The following is a 19506-nucleotide window of genomic DNA, read 5'->3' as shown; positions in this document are numbered from 1 at the left end:
AAAAAGGTATACCAAACAATGAAAAGTCCTTTATTGCCATCAGAACATGAGCGAGAAAACCAGAGACAAAGTCTGACAGTGAGGAGTCAACTATACAGCCACCATCCACCCACACACACACACACACAGTCACACACCCAGCACTCTCAACACGACATGAGGGATACAGATACATAAAGGGATACAGTAACTCACACAATGAGGTATATAGGCAAACAAGCATACCAGGTAGGGCTTCATTCTCCACTCATACACATGCAACTGAACCAAGGTACAAATACCCAAGTGCTTGTTCATTCTCTAAAAACACAACATACAGGTGAGCAGAAACGTACAACAGCAGCATCTGGGTCATCTCGACTGAACCGCACTCATTCATCTGTCTCTCAAAACCTTTGGTCATATGGACGCTTGCTTGTTATGCACAATGTTGCCCTTGGATTTTTAACACTTTGTGAGACTTCAAAAGGAATGAGCCGCTTCCTGACTCATATCTGCTGACAAAGTGGGACGTTCAGGTCAGATGAGCGAGGGGGTGGGGTGGGGGAGGTAAAAACAAAAATAAAAAGTTGATTCAGTCACAAATGAAGTTGTTTCTCTTACCAAGGCAAAGGTTCTGTGTTAGTTGGACATTCAGTGTGTACATTAGCAGCAATTCAAATGAATGAAACAATGGCTTTGTAAGTCAGATTAATAACACCCTTTCCTCATGCACGGGACAGGCACCATCTACCACTCGGTAACTAAATGTCATGCAAGTTAGAAAAATAGACTGCAAACCCACAAGACAGAGAAATCAATGTTCGTCTCCACAGAAGAGGTTGATTTCACTTCAATGTTTTATTTCATATTTTCTAAAGATGTGGAAATGGCAACAAAAAAAATATTGAGAGCGGTAACCAAGACAACAGTAACAACATGAGCAGAGAGCCACTGAGGTCTCCAGTCCGTCTCGTACTCCATTACACCAACCCCATCTGCCAGGTACAAGACAGACACCTCGTTTGTTTAGAGTTTTCTTTTTCGGGTCCTCTGCTTTGCGCTACGCGGGAGACCGTGTCAACGTGCGTTTGCCTTCTGGAGTGTACCTGTAAATGTGGGCCCTGTGTGTCCTATTGCTCTCATTTGATTTGAAGCTGTCCCAATCTCACAGTCTGCAGTCTCCGGGACCCCCACCCCCCCCTCCCTGCTAACAGCGCCCGCCGCGGACGGGGTCGTGGCCTCCGCGGGCGTGGTCTCCGCGGGCGTCCGGAGCTGCGCGCTGCAGTGGTTTCACCAAGACACGGGTTGTGGCTTGAACGCGAGCACCGCCACCCCCTCTGACGAAGAGAAAGAGGCACGGCATAGTCCTTTCGGTTGGATTTTTTTTATTTTATATTAAGTCTGTAGTTCCAATCTGCCTGGCCCGGGCCTGTCCCGGTTACAGGTACAGCCCGGGACCCTTGAAAGAACCAAGGTCAGACTAGAGGGGGAAGAAGCGCCCTCGAGGCCAGTTGTTAGACACCCCCGGGCCTCGTCGTGTGCTGTTAAGTCACCCCTCCTAGGTTAATTTTGTGGTTGCACAATGTGTCAAATGAACATATCCGCAAACCACACTGACCACTCAACATGGAATGAGGACAAGCGCCTTGAATTTTGTATTTGGCACCAGACTTCGCCTTCGTCACGTCGGCCGCCTAATCCTCCCGTTTCTGGATCCTCTATTCACTCATCAGTCCCTCACAGGTCTGTTCCCTCCATTCAAACTAAAGAAAAACAAAAACTAATAAGAGTACTTCTCCCTCTTTTTCTGTCTTCCACTAAAGAAAAAGAACCTTAATGGAGAAGAAGGAAAAAAAAAAAAAAAAAAACTCAAGTTTTTTTATTTTATTATTTTCAAATTCAAGGCACAATGTCTGTCAGTATTCCAATCTGTCCATATTCACTCTCAGGTTCAGTGTGTGAACATTGTTAAGCTATTGGACTATCTGCTCGCACGCCAATGGCTCACATCTCTCGACAGTATTTCAGACGCATCCGTTTTGTGTGAGAGAGCAACCGCCGAGTCCAAACCAGTGATAAACAATGAACAAAATTAAAAACAAAAAGAACAAAGACAACCATTTGGAAAAGAAAAGAAAAAAAAAATATAAACAACAAAAAAAGTCTTGTCCTGTTTTCGTATTTCAGTATTTTTAGAAATCAAGTCATATACACCAGCTCTTTTTTGGCAAGCTAGTTGTGTTTTTAAATAAGCACTAAGTACTGATAGATAGGATAGCATACACCGTTAACGTGTTTTTAAGTAGATGCGTTTGTCGTTTTTTTTTGTACTTTTTCACTCTCATAGTATGATTTCAGGTATTTTGTCAGGTACTTTTCACTCATCTGTTTAAGGTTTAAGTTAATGCAAGCAGGGACAGAGTTTGCCATGGAGTCTTGCTCTAGACTTGTGTTTGCTAGGGGGGGGGGTTCACGTCTTTATGAGACCCCGTTGACCAAAGTCAGGTTCTCGCTGGCTGAGGTCATGCCTTTGCTGGGGGAACGCTTGGAAGGCGTTCGGTCGTCCTTCTTGGCACTGGTGCCGTTCTCCTGCGGGTGGAAAAGAAGGAAGGGGGATACAGTATGAATCAGCGGCCAATAGTTTCATTCATGCCAGTCAAGCCGAGTTCGGCGCGTGCGTCTCGGTGTTTACCTTGGGCTCGTTAGCATCGTGGTTCTCCTTCTGGGGTAGATTCTGTCTGCTCTGTGACTCCGGACGGGATATGTAGTCGGCGACAGTCACTGGAACATTGAAATCTGTTAGCGAGAGCAAGCCTTGGGTTCGGCATTCACAGCCAGAGAAGAATAAACAAATCCAAGCTACTCAAGCACTGAGACGCACCATTTTCCCCTGGCTGTCTGTCGCGGCTGGCCGAACCTCCCTCTGGGCGACCGCCACGGTTACGGCGGCGGCGGCTTCGGTTGCGGCGCTGAGGTCGGGCCTCTTCATCTAATTGTTCAATTAGAGAAATCTGAATTACTGTCTGTGATTTTCAACCTTAAAACTCCACTTTTTTTGTGGTATTGTGTTCAGAGGAGTAGCTCAGGCTCTCACCTAACCCATTCTCACTGGGGGCCGCCTGGCTGTCCGACTCTGTGGCGGCATCCATCACGCTGGGCTCCTGGTCGTTGCGGCGGCGCCTGGATCGTCTGCGGCGCTCTCCCCCCGTGCCCTCGCTCACGTCCGTGTCTGCCAGCTCTCCCTCTCCCTCCAGCAGAGAGTATGGGTTACTGTCCGGGTCCCTCAGCACTGGAGACGTCACAAAGAAATATCACCACTGGACTTGCCTACTCTAATTTATTTGCCGTTTTAAAACACACGCAACGTTTTTATTAGTGTGTACTGGGCATATTTTTGCTGCTACAGGGTCGTAGCTCTCAGACAGAGCACTGACGCTGCTGTTAATGTACAGCTGATAATGAATTTGATGACACTGGTGCAACGCTTACTTGTGAAAGATCTCAAAGTGTGGGGGTGCATTAAGGATGGGAATCGAGAACCGGTTCTTGTTCGGAACCGGTTCGCAGTGTTTCAATTCCTTGGAATCGTTTGCAAATTTGTGTGAAGTGGGAGCGAATGATGTCATTACAGATGTTGCATAAGCAAATAGTAAACATGGCACCCAAGCAATACAAACGCTCAATAGTCTGGTTACATTTCAGTAAAAAAAAGAGGCAACAGGGCAACTTGAAATACTTGCTAAGTGAAGGAAAGGAAGGAAATACTACCAACATGCAAAAACATTTGTGTACACAGCAGCAATAACAATCAATGAATGTCGCGTTTTCGATCCGCTCTGGACTAATGTCAGTAATTCTCAGCCCAGCAGCAGCAACATTAGCTAGTCCTTAGCTAATAATATTGCTGGTAACTAATGAACTAAAGAACGCTGCCTATCATATTGACGCCATTTGCCTCATTGTTGTCCTTTTTTCCCCAAATGAGAATCGATAAAGAACTGAATCGTTAAGCAGAATCGAAAATGGAATTGGAATCGTAAAAATCGTATCAATTCCCATCCCTAGGGTGCGTGCTGTACCTGAACTGATGGAGTTGGAAGTCTTGGATCCAGGGCCCCCGCGGCCGCGCCCCGAGTTGGAGCCGCGGCCCCTGCCACCCCTTCGGGAGCCTCTTTCGTCACTGCCGATGCCGCGGGGCCTCTGGTCTCGCTCATTTACGTCCTCCGACTCGGAGGCGTTGGAAAGTTCAGAGTTTGTGCCTGCATCAGGGAGTTACAGATGTCACGAAGACTGCACAGCCCTGGGGAGGTGCGTTTCAACTTAACTGGCTTCTGTTGTGTTGTTAAAGTTTGAAAACACACTCTCACCATATCCAGAGTACTGGCTGTTGGAGGCTCTCCGCCCCCTGCCGCGGCCTCCGTAGGTACGCGAGGTGTGGAGCGAGTTGTTGCTCTCGTCAGTTAGGTATCCTTTTTCCCGCTCGCCACCAGGGCCCCCGGTTCGATTAGGGGGCGCGCGGTACCCGACACCGATTTGACGGAGCTGCTCGTCGATCTGGAGCCGCTCAAGGCGCAGCTGCTCCACCTCCTGTGTTCAGCAAAACAGATGAAGATGTCAGATTAAGGGTGCACTAAAAACTTTTGGGTGAAACCCAATTGGTCAAATCCTTTCCCATTTTAATCAGCTGATCATGAGCTATTTAATATTTTCAGTACTGATCAGAGATCTTCTGCACCATCTGACTTTAGAAAAGATCCAATATGTTACAAAAGGCTGTGCCCTCAACTTCTATTCTATATGGAAACCAGTTCTAGATCAGGTTGAAAAGATAGATGACTCAGACATTTCCAATGTACTGTATAGATGTAACCCCTCCTTCTTTCCTTTCCCTTTTTTTCTTCTTATTTTTGTTTGTTTTGTTAACTTAATTTGTGTTTTGTTTGTTTGTTTAAGAAAAAAAAAAAATCTAATATCACATTTACTGCTGAACCTGTGATGTAATGTCGACGTGTGGTGGTGAAATGGGGTGGGGTTGTCTGTGGGGTGGGATTGTGTTGAAATGTATGTCAAATTGTATATTCAATTTTAAAGATAATATACATTATAATATAATGAATATATAATAATTCCCTCTGCTTTTATCCCCACTAGTTAGTACACGTAGCTAGGCATGGGGCGATATACGATATTATCGTATATCGCGATAAAAAACGGCTGCGATAACGTTATCGTGGGGTACTGTAATTATCGCCAATTTTTTTTTTTTTTTTGGTCACACAAGGCTACCAGCCAGGTAGAAGCCAGTGTTATTTTTTCATGTATTTTATTAATATTATTTATTATTATTATTTATTTAATATTTTTTCAGAGAGTAGTACAATCCGTGTGCATTTGACTACTGTGGCACTTTATTTTCACTCAATCTTTGTGTTGGCCATGCAGCTTTTGTTTTGTATACTACAGAGCAGTGCCTTTATTTTATTATTTTTCCAGAGAGCCGTACTAAGTAGCAGGCAGCCAGCCACTGTTAAAGTTTCAGAGATTAATACAATCAGTGTGCATTTGGTTCTACTTTGTCACTTTATTTCTATTTGTCACTTATTTCTTTCGACTCTCAGGGAAGTATTTTCTTACAAAAAAAGAAAGTTCAAATAAGTACCGGTACTATAGTTTACACTTTGTAATGCATAACATTTACAGTACACTATTTGTTCTCTACCTCAAGTGTCACTGTGTTGAGAATGATTTGAGAATAAATGTTCTGAAGGAACCAGTGGATCCACGGTTAGTGTTTTTCCTTGCATTTTAAGAATTTTATAAGCGACACGCTAATATCGTGATAATATCGTGATATTTTTGTCCACTAATATCGTGATATTAAATTTTCATATCGTCCCATGCCTACACGTAGCATGTTTAGGAGATATATGTGCTAAAAGTAGTCAGATTATGGGTGAATTAATTTTTTTTGGGTGAAACTAAATTACATCATGTAATCTCATGATTTCACCCACACGTTCAGAAAAGGATTAAATGTGTCATTGTCTTTTTTTTTTTTAATTGGTCAAATCATTTCCCATATTTAATCAGCTGATCATGAGGCATTAAATATTTTCAGTACCGACACCCCCCCCCCCTTGAAGGATGAAGAAAAAAAAAGAAGAAAAGCTGCATTGGCCTAGCTGTAATACTGAATCTGTGTAATACTCTGGAGCTGGACTGGTTTGTGTTCAGGCCTGATGGCTGGCCACTAGGTGGCAGTGTTGCATCTCTGGCTGTGAACCACCAGCCTTTTAAACAGTTGGTGACCTGCTCACTGGGTTAAGTTCTGAAGCAGTCGAGCAGCTGCACCTGTCAACGCGGCCATTCCTACACTGCTGGCATAAGATATTTCACATTTCTGAAGTCGCTGCTGAATTTAAGGTGAAAACTGGACTGAGGAGTAACTTTGTGTGTAGCAGTGTTTAAATCTTACGGGACGAAACTACTACCGCTCCGAGTCGGTCTTTTAAGAACAGCTAAAGGAGCCACACAGTCCCGTTTACTGGCTCAGATGTCATCCCACCCCTTTGAGTCACAGATCTCAAAATGTTTTAGATAGGATTACCCATGTGCCCATGTGCTGAATCCATCATATTGCTGAGGATTACCTATGACTAATATAGTCTGTAATTGAACCAACTTGCTACAAGTAATAAATACATTACAATGTTTCAGTTTATCTAGCCTCTTATAACACAATATGCTTATTTGAAAAGATCACAATTCAAACGTGCCACCGTGATGGCTGAGACTAGCGAGCAACGGTGTTTTAATGGCAGCAGTGGCCTGACAGCAGCTTCTTGGAGGAGAGTGTGACAGCTGACTCCACCAATGACAGCTGAAGCTCAAAGGAGGTGTGAAGGAGGAGAGGCAGGGCAGGGGGCTTGGGGCTATTTTTGAGAGTTGAGGGTCCAGATAGCTGGTAATCTATACTCTGGTGTTCCCCCTCACCCCAGCCCACTGAGAGAGCCTATTTATAAAAGCACATGAGGTAAGGACAAAATGAGGTGCACTCAGCAGCTTGAGACATGTGGTACGAGATAGGTGGGAGACAGGTGACCAATATGTGACAACCCTACACTCACGTCCATCTAAAAGACCTGTGGTTCAGAGAAATGCATTTCCCATCCTGGTAAATATACACATTCACATATTTAAAAGAAGCAAAACCGGGACAGAAATGGTAAAGCCACACACATCTTTTAAGAGAAACAGACTCAGACTGACTGGTGTCGCCCTCTATTGGTGAAAACGGGAGCTCAACCAACCTGAAGATAGGACACATGGTACTCCAACAGAGCTTGGGCATTGCTGATGTTCTCCTTAGTTCCAACAAACACAAAGGGAACCATGCCCTAGCAGAGGAGAGAAGAAAAAGGAGTCAGGACTCCAGCGTCGCACCCTTTCAAGAAAGCCATATCCAGCATATTCAACAGAAACACAGCAACCATCAAGATAGTTGAGAGCTAAATGCTCACACGCTTAACATAACGGACATAATGTGCATGAGCGCGTGTGCTGAAAGCAACAAAAAGCATAAGTGACGGAGAAGACGGAACGGACAAAAGCAGCTACATGGAACTGCGTCAAAGCAGACGAGGCACGCGAGGCGTCTGCACCCGGCAGTGAGGGGGTGAGCTGGTGTGTCGGGGGACGGGGTCAGCGGTCGAACGGTCCATTCACCTCTTTGCTGCCGGCAGTGTCGTCTCTGCCAGCGCCCTGCCTGCCTACCTCCTCCCGGGGAAGTTTTTTGTCGTTGTCTCCTTCGATCCTGACGCGGACCACACCTGACTTGTCCACTATTTCCTGGATGACTTTGCCGTTCTTGCCAATAACTTTGCCTTTAGGAGGAAAAGTGAACAGGGACACGAGATAAAAAGAAAGGAAAAGTGTAAAAGAATGTCATAATAATGAAATATGCATGTGTAAGTAGAAGATATGTGAGGTTTCAAACAACTAAATGAACAACTGTGAAGACGCTCACTTACCTACAAGGTTCCTGGGTACCTGAAAGTAGTCTTCTTTAAACTCGAGATACTCTCTCGCCTGTTTCACTGCCTCGGGGGTCTGCAACACGGCGCAAACAAGAACGGAAACGTCAATCAAGGAACCGGAGCTAGCACAGGGGTGAGAGTGCATGCGGTCGAAAGGACTTGCCTCTCCGTAGATCCTGAATGTGCAGCTTTCCTCCTCCAGCTCGATGGCCGTGACGCCGGGAACCTTCCTCGCTTGTTGGATGTTGGCACCATGGGAACCAATGGCGAGGCCCATCAGGTCCTCTCTGACTCTGACCTCCTCTTGGTAAGCCGACGCTAACTGCTTACTTGTCTAAGAAAAGGTAACGCAGATATAGATATCACATGCTTGCTTCATTGTACTGATATTTAGCATGAAGAAAGCAGTTCTGACATCAGATTATTAAAGAGCCCCATGCGATGACCTAAAACAGTCAGTTTAGGGGAGACACGGGAACCCGATAGCCCGGTGGGTATTATGGTTTACTGCAGTAATTATGGATGTCTTAAAATGCATTTACCTCCAAATGTTTAGTGGCCTCTTCGTTGCGCGACATTAGAATAAGCTTGGTACGGATGCTGCGGAAATGCATGTCACTCAGAAGAGTTGCACGCTTCACCGTCGTCTCATTTGTAGACTGGTAAAAAAAGCAAAGAGAGGTGATGTTTTGATTAAAACCTACTTCAGAGCACAACCGTTGAGCTTTTGATGAGCACAGAAAGTAGAAAATAAAGACAAAACACTTTAAAAAATGACACCCATGGGGGGAAAAAAGCCCCAAAAAAGGTGGGAGAACACGTCGGAACAAGCCGTGATCTTCGGTTGCATTTAGAAATTTAAAAAAAGAAGTCCACACTGAACAAAATACAAAAATAAATTCCTCTGACATGAAGGCTCAGGTTTTTAATTAATGGAGCTATGAACTCGGTGCTGAGCTGACGTGTACTAACCAGCACGATGAGTTCATGTGTTTGGGCACTGAAGAAGATGCAGTTGGCTCCGATAGCTTTCCTGAAGTCTTTGTGGATGTTGTCATTTGCACAACTGTCAAAAAGAAAACGTCAACGTTAATCTCATTGTCAATTAGGACCAGGGTAACAATCTCACTGCTGACGTCACATCTAAAACGTCGAACTTTTAAGTTCATGCAAACTAAAATCGGCGTGCAATGTGATTAACAACATGCGACTTGACACCATCAGACTCACATCTCCCTCAGGTCTTCGGGGACGGCGATGGGGACCTTGTGGAAAGTGTTTCGAGAGGAAGGACTGTTGGGGTTGAGTGGCCTGATGCGCTCTGCTGTGACGATCTCATTGTATGTGGCGTCGCATGCCGCATATTCAATTACATAGAACTGAAAGCAACAGATGGGATAGATATATATATAACAACAACAGGACCAGAAATATAAGAGCTGCTTGTGTCTGAACTAGCTGTCAACAAAAAGAAAACTAACGAGGCCCGCAGTTCGCTTTCAGCTAGCAGAAATAGTCAAAATATGAGAATTAATGTAATCAAACCCAGAAGTATCAGCTAAAACAAAGCCAAGAAGGTGCAACCAGAATAAGATGCAGACAGAACATAAATAAAGAACCATGTCAATGTGCAGCAGTGAGATGAACGCTGCCCTCCACGCTCAAAGGACTGAATTAAAGCCATCAGTCAATGCTCGACATTCCTGTAGGCTCTTATCAGACTGCTCCAAATAACAGCACTACACCGGCAGCAGCTCCCCGGGCTCGGCCGCATCACAAATCAGAGCTTCCCACAGCCCACTCACAAGCCCGCAGCGTGTGCTGCTAGCCGAGACCGTGTATAGGGTCACATTTTAAATTTAAAAGAAAACAAACATAATACATCAACACAAGTTGGGGCTTAACACGAGTTGAAGACAAAAGCACGGGCGTGTGCAGTCAGACCCGGTGGGGTCAGGACGTCCCTCACTGCTCCACATAAACCCCCGTCTTATCCAGAGCTCAACAAACCGTTAGCAGCAACACAACAGGACTCGGCGTTGACGCGACGGCGTCGACCCATCGCCATGATACATACCGAGGTTTAGAGTAAACAAACGATCGTACAGCCTAACCTGACCTTTTCAGCTAAGTTTGTCCCTTTCAAGGAAGCAACTCCAGGAAATTTAAAAGTTAATTTTAGGAGCTAGTTATTCAATAATTTCTAATGCATGTAAAATACCCAAGCTATGGTCCAGTTTAGGCCAATTAGACCCAAACGGGAGAAAAAAACAACATCTAAATAGTCCGTTTATTAGTTATGGTAGTTTAAATTTCCTCATGCACATTAAAAAGATAAAGCAGGATAAATCTGCAGCAACGCAGTTCAGAGTTATCACAATTGCATCTGAATTAATCGAGACACGCAGACGTGAAATAATTATCTATAAAATCTAAAGTAAAGAGGATATTGTCAGCAATTTGTTTTTATGGTGACTCATTCTGTTAATTAGGCACTAAAAAAAGGGAGTTGTTTTTTTTCTTCCCTTTTTTAAACCTTAACCCCTTTATCTCCCTTCTCATAAGATTAGCTCTCATCAGCCACTTACCTCTCCCTTCATCATTCGGACCCGTGCCAGCCACCACCCGCATGGCTCCTGTTCATTGGCCCTGGAGTAGACCTGCAGGGAGAGACACCGGGAGTCAAACGCTGAACAAGCCATACAATCGTACCAGCGCTCCATCATTCAGGAAAGCAGACAAGAGGCATTCCAGGTAGCTATGTGCTGGTTAACAATATCCAGATGCATTTTTCACGATTTCATACTTAAAAATAACAAAAATCTATAGAAACGCTGACTTGTGATTAGAAAATTACTTTAAAATGTTACTGTATGCTCAACTTCCCCCAACGAAATGGTCAACGCACTTGACTTATCAGGGGAATCAAGACAAGATAATTAGTCAGTTAGGGATCAATGACGCCATGATCGAGTCCAGACTCTCAACTGCCGAACAGAAGCACGGCGGCGGGCCTCACCTCCACCTCATCGCCTTCACCGATGTCCTTGTTGTAGTCAGTTGGAGGAGGCAACCGCACGTCGCTGAAAGGTAACTGTCTCTCTGGCTGCCAACTATAGCAAGATGGACAAAATTAAACAATTATTTATCAGCATTAATCACAGCTCAAACTCAATACTTTTGCAGAAATCATGTTTAGCTCATTGGGAACAGATGCCCATGCATTTCTTCACTATATGCGGGAACATTAAAAAAAAAATTGGAAAAAGAAAAATAAATAAGCGAGGATGTTTAAAAAATTTAACTGATTGTGATCAATGTATAGTTCCTCTGTCATTGGATAACTTAAAAAAAGCTCGACACAGTATCATAAACATTAATACTACACTAGACTCCCAGCCAGATCTGTTTACTGGGGCCTTTTCTAGTCGTAGGACAACGAGTGGGTTATAACTCCTTCATTCATTTACAACCAGTTGGACCTACATGTGCCAAGAGAACGTAAAATTTGAAGAAGGGGGAGCGAACCGCTGCATACTACCATCCCTCCCACATCACATACCTTGAATGACTATTTTTAGCAGGGCCCCGATCTACACTCTGAGCCATGTAGATATAAAGAGACCAGAGGGATGGGTGGTAGTAAGGGACAAAATGTGGGTCTAAAAGTAAAGGAAGTCATGCCACAAGTCTGGCAGTGTCAGGGAGGAGCAGCAGAGGAGGATTAAAAAACTACAAATGAATAAAAACTGTTTAAGACACGTAAGGACAGCTGTGTCCCAAGCACAGGTTGCTGAAGAGGAGACTTTTAAACGCCTCAGGCACAATCCTGGGCCAGTCGTATTTCCTCCTACTCAAGGTTACTCTGAGTTATGTAAACACTATTGACCACAAGATGTTGAGAGGTAAACAGGAAGAGAAAACTTACTTGTTTTCAAATACAATTGTGAGTGAGTCTTCGTGGACATCTTTGATAAAACCCTGGGAAAAAAAAAAAAAGAAATAATTTAGTTCCCATGAATGAAGAGCAGCAACACAGAGACGAGAGGGGGGGGACTGGGGGTGTTTGACCTTACAGAAACAACACTGACGACTGGCTCGTGAGCCATGCTGTACCAAATACCGTGACCATTGCTATAGGAAAAAAAAACCGACAACAAAAGGAGCATCTAGGCCTTTTTTTTGGGAAGCCAAGGCATCACTTGTGTCTGTGACACAATTTTCTGGCTGTGAATCTTGTGCCAGATAAAGTGCCGAGGAACACTGACTCCTCGTGACAGCACAAGCAGCCTGGAAATCTCCCCGTCTCGAACACACATCAACACAATACCAGCAGGATTGAAACGATAAGCCAATTCCTTGTGTGTAAACGTGACGACAATTGTTTGGCACGAGGAATATTTATAAAGACGCATGGAAAAGGAAGACCAGCCCTCATTTTGCTCAGCCTATATGGAGAGATGCTAGGATCTCACACGGGCAGCTATTACGAGAGAGTTCATGTCATTTGATCATCGTGGCCATTCACAAATCTGTCACATCATTCCATGAAGTTAAGCAACACCCCCCCCAGTGCTGAGCAAAAACAGGACTGGCACTAACTGGTGGGCGTGACGCGATGCATAGACACGCTGCCATATATGGGACAGAGGGATTAGGTAGTAGCTGCAGTTGCAAGCGTGCTCTGGGTGCTGGAAATGCTGGTGTGGTTTCACCTGCTGGCTCCGTGCTACCTCCGTTTTAGCTAGGGATTGGGTCTAAATCAAGAATAATCATCATGTAGACATTTCTGGATTCTTCATACTAAGTGGTTGACAACAGTAATCACTACTGTCTTTTGTTCAACTCAAAGACCAAACAAACATTGGATGCCGTGGTGATACGTACACAAGCATCTGCAGTTTAAAAACTAGTTTTTATCCATAAACTCTCCTAAGAACATGTAGCTCATTAGTTGGTGCTTTAAAATTAAAAAAAAAATCCTTAACAAGTGCTTTTTTTTTGTTAAATATACAATATGTCAGATTATGGCCGTCAGAGGTCTTACCGAAATGGGCCGAGTTAAATACAAGTATAGCATCTCGGGAAAAACAGGCCCCACTTCAGAGTGTGAAAAAACAACATTAAAACATGACAGTCCTTTTAGTTTTATTCAGCTGTGAATGGCAATTATGATTATTATTGTTCTTACAAAATGATCAACTCAAATATTTGATTATACATTAATCTCTTGCTGTAAATCAAGGTTATAGCTGGTTAAGGTAATCCTGCCATCAACACGACCTCAAACAAACAAGCCCCTTTGGAAAGGGCTGTTCACGGTGGGACTGGTGCACATTTGTTGCAACAGGAGTGTCTATGTGCAAGGAGTTTGAAGTGGGGTGTCTCGTAGCTGTTGGGCCACTGATACTCTTCTGAGCCAGCAAATCAAGTAGTCACAAAGGGGAAGTCGTGTGCATGTGTGTTTAAGGAGGCATGGAATAGTTTGATCCCACATTTGAGTCTGTTTAGCCTTTACCATAATTGCAACAGTCAAATGAAAAACTGTTTTGTTTTTTTTTTGTTAAAGCTACACAGGAGTCTCTTCATGTTATATCGGCTATAATTTGAATTGCCGTAATATCTTTGTATTTTTGGAGTACTGTCCAGCTCTTGCGGTCTACCGCCCCTACAAACGCCAAAAATTACTCCCATCCCAGTGGTTTCTTGTGATGACTGTATTGCTCTGTGTTGCTATATCATACATGAATAGTAATGACATTGGATCACAAAGATACAATAGCCATTGTGGCAGAGGTGACAGAGCAGCTAAAAACTGCAAAAAATTACTTTAAAAGCACAGATGTGTCACCACTGTTCTGTGAAAACAGCAAGTGAGACCACAGACTTGCCAGGAATATACTGTATATAGCGGAGCTAATAAACCAAATTAATGAACCACAGGACGTGCTGCCGACTATTACCGAGAATACAGGTTTGAGACTTCTCAGTACTGGGTTTGTTTTTTCATTTTTTCATACAGTTTAATCTTTGTCAAGGATCTACCGTGTCAAAAGTCAAGCAAGTCCTCATTTTAGGACTTTCTATTACACAACTGATGGAAAGACGGTTGTTCAGGAGAAGCTTTATGATGAAATCACTTCGTCATCAAGATGAGGCCACGTGTAGGTCCACATGGTGACAAATACCATATGACCAGAGGTAGTGGCTCTGTAACGGCTCTCACACAAATAAATGAGATGGAGGAACACGTTTTCTAAATACGAAGCTGAAGTGTTGATGCTGCAGAGAACAACTCCAAACACGAGAGGCTAAACAGGACAAACTATTATTTTTCTTACAGACGCTGTATTTCACTAGGTTTTGTGAAGCTACATCATCACCATCATTCATAAGGAAAAAGCAGTCTATTCAAAGACTTGTGTGGATGGCTTACTAAGGATCCTAACTGACAATGATCCAGGAGTATCCGAGCGACAATCATAAGAGCTGGTCGAACTCTGTATTCTGCAGCAGTCGTCCTTACAAATTCTTCCTAGAATCTCTCTTCCACCTCAAAATGTTTTCCAACTGGGTCAAGAAATGGATACGCTATCGGGGGTATTTTTGTGCTTCAGTCACAACAGGGGGGGTAAAAATGTGGCAAAGCTTTTGTTCCCTCTCCTTACAAGTACAAAATATAACCTGGAAAATGACATTTAAAAATGTCAGAGACTGCCATGTGTCCGTGTCCTGGACAAAACGAGAGCTGTGAGATAACAGGCGTAACAGAGTTAAATGGAAAATGTTCATTCACGCCAGAGTCAAACTGTCACCCAGTAAAAATGAACAACAGGTGAAGCAGCATGGGAGTAAATATAGGATCACCACTAAACTGTGGCGTGGTTGAATGTCCAGCTGAAAGGTTGAAGACATAAAAGACATAGCACTAAGCAAATAAGTATGCTTAATCAAAAGTAATAAAAAGAAACCCCCGTGTCTGTCATACCCTACATTTCTTAAGGAGACCCGGGTGTGTGCTTAAAACGTGCATGGCCTTTACTCGTACTCTCTATAGATAAAAATGTTAGTGTCACCATTCATTTAAGCTGTTTAGTAATTTACATAGCTGTAACTAACGTTCATGGAAACTATGTGGTTAACTGATTACATTATTTTGTTGTTTTTCTCCTAGTTTCACTCTCTTCATCTCTCTTTATCATCCAAATGAGGATTCAGTACAATGTGAAGAGTGAAAATAAATCTACAAAAATAATTCCCGTTATTCTTAGAAAGTTTAGCTGACCGTATTAGTTGGAGTTAACACACCTCAGCGAGGACAGTACAGACATGCAACACTCATTATGGAGTCCCCCAAGTTTCACTTTCAGTGTTCACTCTCTTCCAAACAAAGAGCTGAAGTGAACATCAGAGCGTAGTTTCTCCTGACAATCAAGCTGAACTGAAACAGAAAGTGTTCACGTGCAGCTCTGCTATCAAATGTTGATTGGGGGCTTAATTGTGAGGTGTGTGTGATCTCTGATGGAGCAATCACATCAGCTGTGTGATCAGCAGTTCACTGGTTGCATGTGTTGTTGGACAGCCAGAGGTGTCAAGTAACGAAGTACAAATACTTTGTTACCTTACTTAAGTAGAAATTTTGGTTATCTATACTTCACTGGAGTCATTTTTCAGACGACTTTTTACTTTTACTCCTTACATTTCGTCTCGTTACTCATTTTGTTTCATTTTGGCCTTAAAAAAAACAACTATCCAGTTAAATTGCTCCATCCGGATAGAGTGAATTTGGTTTGTCCAGTTTTGTTCTTACATCCTTTGCCCTCAGATTCCTGCAACTAAACTTGGATGTACATTCCAATAAAGGTTAGGATAAATGATAACATGCCTCTGAAGTTTGACTTTTTGAACCATTACAATACTTATAGGCAACTAGTCATCATATCTTCTGCTCTCTGAAACACATGTTAATGCTCAATAGTACACATATATGGTTCTTTAATATATTTGAATTATACTAAGATGCATTCATTTTCAATGGCTTTTGTCCTTAATGGCTTTTTTCCCCCTTACATTACTTTTATACTTTAAGTAGTTTTGAAACCAGTACTTTTATACTTTTACTCGAGTAAAACACTTGAGATGATACTTCAAATTCTACAGGAGTATTTTTAAACTCTAGTATCTATACTTCTACCTGAGTGATGAATGTGAATACTTTTGACACCTCTGGTTGTTGGACAAGCAGTAAAACTGCTCGCCCTGGCTCGTCCGACACCACATGCAACCAGCGAGCCTGCGTTCAAAAACCATCACCATAATGGACCAATGCAGGCCAGACGTGGTGATGACAAGTGTGTGCAGCTTTCCCTGCTAGCCCCAGCTAGCCGTGGCCATCCTCCTGAAGCCCAGACCCATGTCTGCTCCAGCCCTGATCCAGCCCTGCTGCTCCTGCAGGCCCCGGTCTGGGTCTGGATCTGGGGGTGTGGGGGGTGTGGGGGGGCAGGAGCCGGGTATTTACCCAACTAATAACCCTCATAGTCCGGTTACCTTGTAGAAGGCCCCGTTGGAGCCGCGCACCTCCACGGCCAGCCCGTCCATCCCCGCCGCCGACTCCGCGGTCGCCGCCGGCATCGACACTGGCACCGGCGCGGGCATCGGCACGGCGGCGGCTCCTCCCTGCGGCTCCGGGGAGCCTGGAACCAGCCCCAGCTTGGCCGGCGCCTCGCCGCTGCCCGGCCGCTTGTGGATGTCCAGTGTTCCGGGTGGAGGGGAAGGGAAGGGGGCAGAGGTGATGGGGGGTTAAGGGGGGGTGGGGGGTGGGGGTTAAAACTCGGGTTTTAGGGGTTTAGACGTCGACGGGGGAGCTGGAGGAGGCGCTGCCCGGGGATGGAGGGGGTTTTCTCCGCCGCCGTGGTCCTCGCCTTGCTAGCGGGCTAAGTCTCTACTACACCGTGTGGCGCAGTCTCCGCGGTGAAATAACGGCCGAGCAAAGTCGTCGTTCGCCGGGCGTCGTCTCGTCAAGTCTGCGGCGGTAATTGTCGGTTCTTCTCCACCCCCGAAAAACTGCGTTTAAAAATGCCCTGCTCCTGCCCGGCGACTCCTCGCGGATGCAGCCAGCCGTCCCTCAAACACACGCCGACGGAGTGAATCACAGGGACTGAATGACCTCGGATACCCCACCCCTCCAAGGCTAAGACCCGCCCCCCTGGGGGAATCCGGGATTCTGATTGGATGAATGCCACGTCAATCAACTCACGCTGGCGTTGATTGGCTAGGCAAATAAGGGTTGGTCCACCGGTGCGGCCAGTGAGATACAGAACGTCGCACCTACACGTTATCTATTGGTTTTTTTCGGTGTCAATTATAATTGTACTCGAACTGACTGGCTGCCGAGGTAAATTTTGCCCACTCATTGATGAGCGAGGAGGACCACCAGCTATTGTGTAAACAGCACTACAGCTTAGTTACTATAAAATACTATACATCAAGCAAAAGTTACATCACTTAGCAGAAATGACAGGAGAGGGAAACACTGCTTTGGTTTTGGATATCTAATTTTATTAAGTGAATGAAACACCAGAGATTAAGGGACCCTGACCACCAACTAATAGTTTGCAACGACTTTATAATTTATAATATACCTATACCACTATTTATAGTAGTATAAATATACTATATATGATAATATTCCTATACATTATAATATACTTATACTACTATACTATATATACACTCATAGCCTACAGTAATTTAGAATATATTTACTATTACATTTATAATATACTTACAATTTGCAAAATAATCTGCAAAATAATGTGTAAATCCTCTGTCAGCGATCCAGATTAAAAAGTGAACTGTTCCTATGTTTCCCCATGCAGTCCTCGCATCTTTCCCCCTCTTTAAACAGCACTACAGCTTAGTTACTATAAAATACTATACATCAAGCAAAAGTTACATCACTTAGCAGAAATGACAGGAGAGGGAAACACTGCTTTGGTTTTGTATATATCTAATTTTATTAAGTGAATAAAACACCAGAGATCAAAGGGACCCTGACCACCAACTAGTCAGCGGACGGAGCCAGAGTACAGCAGTGTAAAACAGGGCTGGAAAAGTTGGGTTATGGTCACTAAACATTCATAAACAGAAAAAGAAACGCTGAACCAAGAAATGTAGATATGGACAAGGACAGCTGTGACAGGCAGAAATGAGGGGACGGGGGTCAAGGGGGCAAACCACAGTATATGAATAGTCATAATTATGGAGCCTACAATATGGAACGAACACAGGCAGCTAATTATTGTATTTAAAAACACTCATACAAGTCTTTACTAAGCAGTTAAAAACTCACAAAATGATATTTGGGTTATCCATGAATTGAAGCCATAGTTTGGAGAGTGATTGAGGCATGGCTGGTGCAGCGGTTGTGTGCGGCGTACCGCCTCTCAAATTGGTGATGTTTTGTGGGAAGTAAAGTTTCTAAATCTGTGATTATGAGATGAGATAGTTGTCTTTGGAAAGATGGAAATCATTTAGAAAATGATCTTTGTAATAAAAGCAAAACCAAATGCAGAAGCAACCACGGTAACATTCTTTAGGTTGACCTTTCAACCGTGTTTAAAATGAAGGCTTATGCAAAAATACAGATAAATAAAGTGAAAAAAACTATTCAAAATAATTTTTTCTTGAAAAATAATAGTAATAATAATAATTATTATTTTTATTTTTTTAAGTATTATTTCTACTTTTTGACAAATTGTTTGATTTCTATCAAATTATTGTTAAATCTTTTGACTTTTCTATTAAATATTCCCATCCTACCACCCCCAAAACAATAAAAACATTTAAAAATCAAATAAAAAAGATGCTGCCTGTGACATTATTACCACCGTTGTTGCCAGCTGACAAATGCAGTGCCTACTTCCCTACAGTTTCTCATCTCATGTTTATTTTAATGGACACTGTATTAATATAATTCCCATTTGGTGATAATTAAAATATTATTCAGTTCAAATCACTTCCATTTAATCGTATTAGGAAAGATGTATTTGTATTATTGTTTGTAAGGCAGGAGAAAGACAGCGTCCCCCTGATAACCATTGAGATGAATCTGCCTATGTTTACATAGGTTGTAATATGAGTTGTAATATGAGTGAGCTGAGTTCTAGCAAACCACAAGTAGGCTACTTACAGAGTGCAGGAACCCCACTATTAACATCAAGGCATTAACAACAACAAGCCAATGCATCCATAAAGTGTATACTACCACTGGGATTTTGTCTGGATAACCGATCAAAGTGAAAAGCTGAAAAACATCACAACTACACCATTCACAATTTAAATTCAATAGTTGGTTCATTGCAAACATTTTTCCCCAAACCAATTATGTAGATATAAAGTAATCAGAGGTGGGTAGTAACGAGTTACATTTACTTGAGTACGTTTTGGGAAATTTTGTACTTTTAGGAGTAGTTTTGAATCACTATAC

General features: G+C 43.3%; 1 protein-coding gene across 4 annotated transcripts; it reads right to left on the bottom strand.

Moving 5' to 3' along the window:
* Positions 1–821: 821 nt before the first annotated feature.
* Positions 822–17161, bottom strand: fxr2 (FMR1 autosomal homolog 2). 4 transcript variants are annotated; one of them, XM_061710721.1, is made up of 17 exons: positions 16566–17161; positions 11947–11999; positions 11038–11131; positions 10607–10678; positions 9249–9397; positions 8991–9084; positions 8561–8677; positions 8182–8352; positions 8013–8091; positions 7708–7865; positions 7293–7379; positions 4350–4569; positions 4062–4241; positions 3077–3271; positions 2864–2971; positions 2675–2778; positions 822–2571 (listed from the first exon to the last, which is right to left on the bottom strand). In XM_061710721.1, exons 1-17 carry the CDS (start codon positions 16671–16673, stop codon positions 2461–2463), a joined length of 2100 nt encoding a protein of 699 aa, XP_061566705.1. In that variant the 5' UTR covers positions 16674–17161; the 3' UTR covers positions 822–2460. The 4 variants fall into 4 exon arrangements, with proteins under 4 accessions (XP_061566705.1, XP_061566706.1, XP_061566707.1 ...); XM_061710722.1 differs by having other exon boundaries at positions 2675–2763; XM_061710723.1 differs by having other exon boundaries at positions 7756–7865.
* Between the last annotated feature and the right edge of the window lie 2345 nt (positions 17162–19506).

The sequence above is a fragment of the Cololabis saira genome, chromosome 20, assembly GCF_033807715.1.
Source record: "Cololabis saira isolate AMF1-May2022 chromosome 20, fColSai1.1, whole genome shotgun sequence".
Lineage (NCBI taxonomy): Eukaryota > Metazoa > Chordata > Actinopteri > Beloniformes > Belonidae > Cololabis > Cololabis saira.
Note: the sequence above shows the minus strand (reverse complement) of the source record. Positions and strands in the feature narration are given on the sequence as shown.